The 9,103-nt window shown below is 31.2% G+C and overlaps 1 protein-coding gene across 5 annotated transcripts in view; it reads right to left on the reverse strand.

Moving 5' to 3' along the window:
* Positions 1-355: 355 nt before the first annotated feature.
* LOC106474610 (vimentin-like) overlaps positions 356-9,103 on the reverse strand; it is a 21,018-nt gene continuing 12,270 nt past the window's right edge. For 3 of the 5 annotated variants that reach the window (XR_002613988.1, XR_002613987.1, XR_002613986.1), the window contains 3 exons: positions 6,895-6,969; positions 4,732-4,804; positions 3,976-4,041 (listed from right to left, as the gene is read on the reverse strand). Coding sequence is in view for 2 of the 5 variants with exons in the window: in XM_022402920.1 (XP_022258628.1) it covers positions 487-564; positions 1,263-1,409; positions 3,518-3,623; positions 3,971-4,041; positions 4,732-4,804; positions 6,895-6,969 (550 nt within the window). In the remaining 3 variants the exon portion in view is untranslated. Of the gene's footprint in view, positions 565-1,262; positions 1,410-3,517; positions 3,624-3,970; positions 4,042-4,731; positions 4,805-6,894; positions 6,970-9,103 lie in introns of those variants that run through there. The other 2 variants (XM_022402920.1, XM_022402921.1) reach the window with 1 other exon arrangement.

Here is a 9,103-nt window from a genome sequence, read left to right on the forward strand (position 1 = left end):
CAGAATTAATCAAATAATATGCAACATAATCAGTTATTATACCAGAATTAATCAAATAATATGCAACATAATTAGTTATTATACCAGAATTAATCAAATAATATGCAACATAATTAGTTATTATACCTTAATTTAGCAGTGATAGCCTAGTGGGAAGACAGCTAGTCAACTCTTGAGTTACTCTTTCACCAATGAATAATGGAAATAACTATCACATTATAACACCCCATGGATGAAAGGGAGAGCATGTTCAGTGAAAGTGATCCGAACCCGCGACCCACAGCTTGCAAGTCGAGCACCCAAACCACCAGATCATGCCACACATTTATCAAAGTAATCAAATAATATGTAACACAATCAGGTATCATACAAAAGTTAATCAGATATTATGAAAACAATCAGCCATTGTACCAGAAAATCAGAAAATATTCAACAGAATTAGGTATTATACTTGAAGTTATCACACATAATATAAAACGTGTTACATTACCTGTTAATGAGTTTTTCATTTGCATCCTTCAAAACTTTATTTTCATTTCTTAGATCAGTAATGCATTCTTCCAACTGAAAAACAAGAGAAAAAGTTGGTAAATCTTTCTATTCTCCACCTTAAAAACAAGTTCCTAACAAAAATGGGAAATGATTCCTCACTGATCTTCCCATATTAACTCATTCACTGCGTCAGGTATGTATAAGTCCTCTAAATGTTTTTACTGTTCATTGCATCAACCCATCAGAGTCAATGCTATCTATAAAATTCATAAAATAATCTGCATTTTCCCCAGCTTTGGCAGTGCTTGCTGCAATGGCAGCAAGGTGTTATCGTACAGGCCTCACTGACATCTTGAGGGAAACGTACAGATAGAAGGCAGGCAGTGCTTGTTGTAATGGCAGCAAGATGTTATCGTACAGGCCTCTCTGACATCTTGAGGGAAACGTACAGATAGAAGGCAGGAAATAATTGACTTACTCTATGGCAAAATATATTGAATTGTCACTGGACAACATTACTACAAAAATTTATGATCTGATACCTCATACAGGAATTTTAAAAGCACAAATTTATAAGTGTACCAGCTGCAGAAATGGGTAAATATAAATAGAATATTGAAGATGTTAAACTAAATAATGAAACAGAATGTTTATAGATACAGTGTTGTAATTTCAAGGACAGCACTAAAATGATTCACTTGATTCATGCAAGTTTGAGACACTAGGTCTTGTAAAGTACACAAGATGTTAGGTCACAAGAAACTACATACTTCAGACAGTGCCCTTTGATTTGCTGTTAGCTTCCTAACTTCTCCTTGCAGTGTGAAAGTTCTTCCTCTTTCTTCTTTCAGTTGTGAGTTCAGAGTTTCAACTTCTCTTTGTAATTCTTGAAAGTTGGATTCCGTAATCCTCAATTTCTATCGGCAAAGAAACATATCTTTTATCACGAATGTTACTTACCAGTTTGTGTGGGTTTAAGAAAATAGACATTACCTTCTATCATGAATATTAAATACCAATTTGTTTGGGATTATAGACGCATTTTAATGTATTAATAACAGAATCAGAAAAATTGTTACCAGCTTCTTTCTTCAATAAAAAGAACTTGAATTTGTTAAGCAAATCTGATATGTACAAAATAAGTAACAGCTATGAATGCTGTTAAAAAATAATTATTCAATATTCAACTATTTAACCGAGTTAAACTCACATCACAGGGTAACTTATATTTTCTGTTTTATAATTCTCTAAAGTTAGTGAGAAGTTGGATCTTACAATTATTTGTTAATACTGCTCAAATCATTGGAGTCTGTAACGATTTCTGTATCTCTCAATAAATATTCTTAGTAATATATACGTACTATAATAAATAGCACTCTTATTCTTATTTTCAAAATTACTTTGATTATTTACCATATTATTATATTTAAAGTTTTACCATAAATCTATAAAAAAAAACTGAATCTTTCAAATTTTTATGTCATTTGAAAAAAATAAATGTATGTAAGATTTTGTATTTCACTTTGTTTATCAAACTGATCAACACCTGGCTCAATTTAATGTTGCTAACATTAGATCGAATACAATACACAAAGTTTCCCACCACTGCTACATACAGTTCACTAGAACTACTGAAGTGTCCCACCACTGCTACACACAGTTCACTAGAACTACTGAAGTGTCCCACCACTGCTACACACAGTTCACTGAATCTACTGAAGTGTCCCACCACTGCTACACACAGTTCACTAGAACTACTGAAGTGTCCCACCAATGCTACATACAGCTCAATAGATCTACTGAAGTGTCCCACCAATGCTACATACAGTTCACTAGATCTACTGAAGTGTCCCACCACTGCTACATACAGTTAACTAGATCTACTGAAGTGTCCCACCAATGCTACACACAGTTCACTAAATCTACCAAAGTGTCCCACCAGTGCTACACACTGTTCACTAGATCTAACGAAGTGTCCCACCAATGCTACACACAGTTCACTAGATCTACCAAAGTGTCCCACCACTGCTACACACTGTTCACTAGATCTAACGAAGTGTCCCATCAATGCTACATACAGTTCACTAGATCTACCAAGTGTCCCACCAATGCTACATACAGTTCACTAGATCTACTGAAGTGTCCCACCAATGCTACATACAGTTCACTAGATCTACCAAAGTGTCCCACCAATGCTACATACAGTTCACTAGATCTAACGAAGTGTCCCACCACTGCTACATACAGTTCACGAGATCTACTGATATATAACTAGAATATTTTCTGATAAAAACACCTCAACTTGTCTAAGTTGAAATATCAGTTATTACTGAATTGAGGGAGGATGACTACAGTGGACAACATCAGAAGTCAGGCATCTAATTAATCCAATTTTGCAATGTATATGTAAATTGCTTGACGAAATGCCAAGAAAAAAGTATCTGTCTGTACCCTTACAAATCTAGTTTATACTTCTAAATTCTAATGTGTATTTCATTATTCCAGAATGGATTGCTTATTGTTTATTACCTTTTACACTGTATTAATTTAATTAATAAAATATTACTTTTTATCAAAATGTGATTCAAAACCTGAAATAATGTGTGTAGTTTCATTTTCATTAAACAATATGACGGGTTTTTTTTTCCTACTATCATTACATACTTTCTGTAAAAGTCAATTATCATGTGGGCAGAACTTGCCAAGGTCTATGGTTCAGTTTAATTCTGAAAGCTGCCTATAATTTTATAATTTCACTAAAAATATATAATCAGTATAAAAACAAATACAAGTTGTTGTTGTTGTTATCTTGGAGAAGACAACCTCTCTCGTGTATTAAGTATGTCTTCAAATGTAAGAATTTCCCGAAATGAAGGACTGCATGTGCCATTGTGTTGTCTCGATTAATGCAATTAAAACAGTATTTTTTTGCCACAGACTTGTGTCCTAATTTGAGTATTGGTTACTCCATCCTCCTAATTAAGCACAAGTTTCACATCACATCCAATAAGACTCAAACACCAACCTCTTCTAGTTCCGAGTTCTGGGTCTCTAGAATAAGCAGTTTACTAGATTTCTGCTTCACATCTCTGTGGAGTCGAATAAGGTCTATGTTCTCCTGGATGTGTTGTCTTAAGTCAACAGGAAAGAAATAAGCAGCATTATAGTATGTGCTGTGGAAATAAACTTTTTAACAATTATAAAAATTGTATTGAACCCCATTTTACCAGTTTCATCATTTTTTTGTAGTATTTTACTTGCAGATAATTGCTAATTTAATGCCACCTTACCAAGTCTGTGGATAATACTAATAACATATCTAAGATATAAATGAAACTACTATTGAAATGACTAAAAAACCCATAAAAGAGTTGAAAAACTAAATATTAGATAACAACTATATAATTTCACATTACTGTGATTATACATAAAAATAAAATGAGCCCTAATCTCTTACATAAACATGAAAGTTACTCACTTTTGCCCTTGCGTGACCTGTCCTTTTAAAGCACAGATTTCCTCTTCATGCTCAATATCTCTGACCCTCAGCTAAAACAAACAAAACCATTAATTGTTAGATAATTAATAATATCTTAGATTTCCTGGTTTAAGTCATGCAGACTGAAGTACATTTAAATAATAACTTAGATTTCCTGGTTTAATTCATGCAGACTGAAGTACATTTAAATAATAACTTAGATTTCCTGGTTTAATTCATGCAGACTGAAGTACATTTAAATAATAACTTAGATTTCCTGGTTTAATTCATGCAGACTGAAGTACATTTAAATAATAACTTAGATTTCCTGGTTTAATTCATCCAGACTGAAGTACATTTAAATAATAGTTTAGATAACTTGGCTTGATTCATGTTGACTTAAGCATATTTAAATAATAGCTTAGATCACTTGGCTTGATTCATGTTACTTTAAGCATATTTAAATAGTAGCTTAGATCACTTGGCTTGATTCATGTTACTTTAAGCATATTTAAATAATAGCTTAGATCACTTGGCTTGATTCATGTTACTTTAAGCATATTTAAATAACAGCTTAGATCACTTGGCTTGATTCATGTTACTTTAAGCATATTTAAATAATAGCTTAGATCACTTGGCTTGATTCATGTTACTTTAAGCATATTTAAATAATAGCTTAGATCACTTGGCTTGATTCATGTTACTTTAAGCATATTTAAATAATAACTTAAATTTGATGTTTGATTCATTTTTAGTCTTACCTGTTCTTTAAGTGTTTGAATTTCTTGTTCATACACTTCTATTTGGACATTTTGAGAACTCAACCTATCTTCTCTAATTTAAAAAAAAAGGTATTACTCTTTGAAACAAAGGAAATACCAACATATCTTCTATATAATAATTTAACATATCTTATACATTATAATTTAACATATCTTGTACATTATAATTTAACATATCTTATACATTATAATTTAACATGTCTTGTACATTATAATTTAACATGTCTTCTATATAATAATTTAACATATCTTATACATTATCATTTAACATATCTTATACATTATAATTTAACATATCTTATACATTATCATTTAACATATCTTATACATTATAATTTAACATATACATTATAATATAACATATCTTATACATTATAATTTAACATATACATTATAATATAACATATCTTATACATTATAATTTAACATATCTTCTATATAATAATTTAACATATCTTATACACTATAATTTAACATATCTTCTATATAATAATTTAACATATCTTATACATTATAATTTAACATATCTTCTATATGGTTTATTTTCTCTTTGTTCAAGCAATGTACTTCTATAGAAGACATACAAAATTCTACTCTGAATCCCAAGTGAAGTTAGACACAGGTCACTTGAGGATGCTGATACTGGCATTGACAACTGGACATTAAATTTACTACTCAGATACAGAAGTAAGACAGCTGGTCATTCATAGTGTTAGGTGTTAACACTTTATGATACAGAAGTGAAACAGCTGGTCATTCATAGTGTTAGGTGTTAACACGTTATGATACAGAAGTGAGACAGCTGGTCATTCATAGTGTTAGGTGTTAACACTTTATGATACAGAAGTGAGACAGCTGGTCATTCATAGTGTTAGGTGTTAACACTTTATGATACAGAAGTGAGACAGCTGGTCATTCATAGTGTTAGTTGTATTAAATACAAGGGCTTTATGTGAATTTAGATTTGAGTGTTAATCCAGCAGCATTGTGTGTTAATCTTGTGGAGTTGAGTGTTAATCTGGTAGACCTGTGTGCTAATCTTGTGGATCTCTGTAAATATAGTGGAGCTGTGTCTTAATACAGTGGAGTTGAATGTTAATCTAGTAGTGGTGTGCTAATATAGTTGAGCTGTGTGCTAATACAGTAGAATGGTGTGTTAATCTGGTAGAGTGAAACTAAGCACACATTTTCTCAAGCACTTTTGTTGGTGAAGTGAGCATTTACTGGAGAAGATATGTTAAATTATAATGTATAAGATATGTTAAATTATAATGTATAAGATATGTTAAATTATAATGTATAAGATATGTTAAATTATTGTATAGAATATATGTTAAATTATTAGAACTGAGGAAAATTAAGCAAAACACTCTTTCTTCTTTTTCATGTACATTTTTAGATGTAGCTTTGTGTAGTTCCATTTTAATCTATACTTCTGTCTTCTTCTTAAGACACATTTTCTTCTTACATGTTTTCAGCATCTAAAGAGCTTTAAAGTTAAGCATGTAATTAATATTTGAAACCGTCAGTATTTAGTGAAACTGTTGTACCTGATGATGCCTTTGCTGAAGAAACCATGGTAGTAATGAATAAAATATTTGTAAAATGGACATTTGTCTTTGTAGTGAGGCATATCTTTTAACTTGAGCTTCCAGAAAAAGTTTAAATTTTGAAAGTCAGTGGGTTGTAGCAGTCTACTAGAATGAAGTCTCCATGAAGCAGAGGGAAATGTTAGGTTTTGTATACATCAGCTATCAAAATAGCACGCATTCACATTATTGCCCACGAGGCTTAGAAAATGAACATTTGAAATCTTCAGTCATCTAATAGTAAGGCCCAGAAAAGGAAGTAACAGAACAATTGAAATGATTCGGTTATGTAAGGCTCAGGTTCATAAAGGACATTAACTCAACATTTAAAAATAACAAGTACTCTTCATGCTTACAAAAGAATTAGGTCATACAGTTAATATTAACCTCTGACCAATGCAACTTATTTACATAGATTAGAATTAAAACTCAACCGAGAATTAAATATATTATTCTTATTTTGAATGCATTATTTCATGACAAAAAGTTACTTACAATCAGTTGCTATGATAATACCATATTTGGCTCACTTAAAGAGTTCTGCAATACTTACAGTTGCCTTATCTCGGTCCGAGCCTCGTCTAGCAGATTAAATACATACAGGGGAAGAACTCCACTTGGACTGACTCTGAAAAAAATTATTCCTGTGTAACTATTCCCATCTCATTTACTAGATCGCTAAATAATTGAACTATAATAATTACTCAAGTTTATTAAATATCAGTACTGTAGTATCTATACAACAACAACAACAGTTTGTTAAATATCAGTACTTGAGTATCTACACAACAACAGTTTGTTAAACATTGCTACTATAGTATCTACACGAAAACTGTTAACTCTCTCAACACAGGCTCGGTCGATCTGACTGACCATGTGACCTCTTTTTACTCATTAGAAGTCTTTATAGATTTGATACTACTAACTTTTAATATAGTAAGTATATCTTAACAAAATTTGAGAGTCTCTCAGTAAAAATTACAAGTCTTTCACATACAAAATATCATATTTCAAATAAACTAAAAAAAGATTTGTCCATGAATATATCGAGTATTTGTGTTGAATAGTCCATGTGCAAAGTGATTAACATTTTAAGATTAAAAATACTTTATTCATCTCAAAAACCTCAAATTTCATTTGTGTAATCTCTAAAACCTTCTAAATACATTTCAAACGTTTGTTTTCTGTAAAACCTTATATTTTATCTGTTATTTTCTCTACCCTAACTCTATACAAGGTTGGTCAATTTGACCGATCTTGTAACCACCAAATAAAAAATCTAAATTACCTTATTTTTTCTTTCTAGAATAACTTCAAATTGTAACATGGAACTATATTCGTTTATCCTAAATAACTTTAAACTCATAACAGTGTACATCTATTTATAATTAAATTTTATTGTTTTATTGCCTTTTGAACCATGTCTATCTACTAATTGTGCCATTATAAGTTGTAATCATAATTATGTGGAGCTCACTTTACGCTATCAAATAACATTACCTACGAGCTGTTCACGTGCGTGCCTGATGAAACTTTTTTTTTTCATTATTAAAAACCGTGTCTTTCTATTCGTTATAGATAATATAGAATTAAACGTAAGAGAGAACTATTAACAAATCCTCAAGGAGAGAATGTGACGTGGGTGTGGGAAGAGGGGTCTGATTTTCTATTTGATAGTTCTGTAACCAAACATAATTGAAAGCTATAAAAAGTGTGGTTTGTCTGAGCAATGACAAGTTTATAGTGAGTAATTTATGTTAAATTTCGTAGTTATTGGAAGGATGGTGAATGAAATAGAGAAGAAGAGGAGATGCCTAGAGAAAATGTGTCACACTAGTTGAAGCCCAGGATTTTTAAAATATTGCCTTAAAACTTATATACTATTAAAATATGGATTATTAGCCAAGATTTTTATGCTATTCTAATTTGCATAAGATAAACAAAGTAGTTTAATAAAATATCGAAAGTAAGACACTAAAACCTTATGACATGTGCAGTAAAGGATACCCGTGGCGATAGGGTTAAACATCAGTACTATAGTATCTACGCAACAGTTTGTTAAACATCAGTACTGGAAAATCTAAGCAGCAAGAGTCTGTTAAACATCAACAGTTTAGTATCTACACAATAGCCTTTGTTAAACATTACCAACATATTTATCTTAATTTGTTAAAGATACAATATATGCATATTGTAAAAATTAAAACTAAAAAGATATAGTATGTGACTGACAACACAGTTTTCAAATATCAATACATGTTACATTCATGATGTCAGAAAAACCCGTAACTTCAAGAAGTGTTGATACAAAATGATGTAACCCTATAATAGGTAATAGGGTTTTATCATTTTGTACCAATACATATTACACAGTGTACTCAACCTGCTACAGAACAGATGGTACTCAACCTACTATAGAACAGATGGTACTCACCCCACTATATTACACATGGTACTCACCCCACTATATTACACAAGGTACTCAACCTACTATATAATAGATGATACTCAACCTACTATATAATAGATGATACTCAACCTACTATATAATAGATGGTACTCAACCTACTACATTACAGATAGTACTCACCCCCACTACATTACAGATAGTACTCACCCCACTATATTACACATGGTACTCAACCTACTATATTACACATGGTACTCAACCTACTATATAATAGATGATACTCAACCTACTATATAATAGATGATACTCAACCTACTATATAATAGATGGTACTCAACCTACTACATTACAG

This window comes from Limulus polyphemus, unplaced genomic scaffold (assembly GCF_000517525.1).
Source record: "Limulus polyphemus unplaced genomic scaffold, Limulus_polyphemus-2.1.2 Scaffold7440, whole genome shotgun sequence".
Lineage (NCBI taxonomy): Eukaryota > Metazoa > Arthropoda > Merostomata > Xiphosura > Limulidae > Limulus > Limulus polyphemus.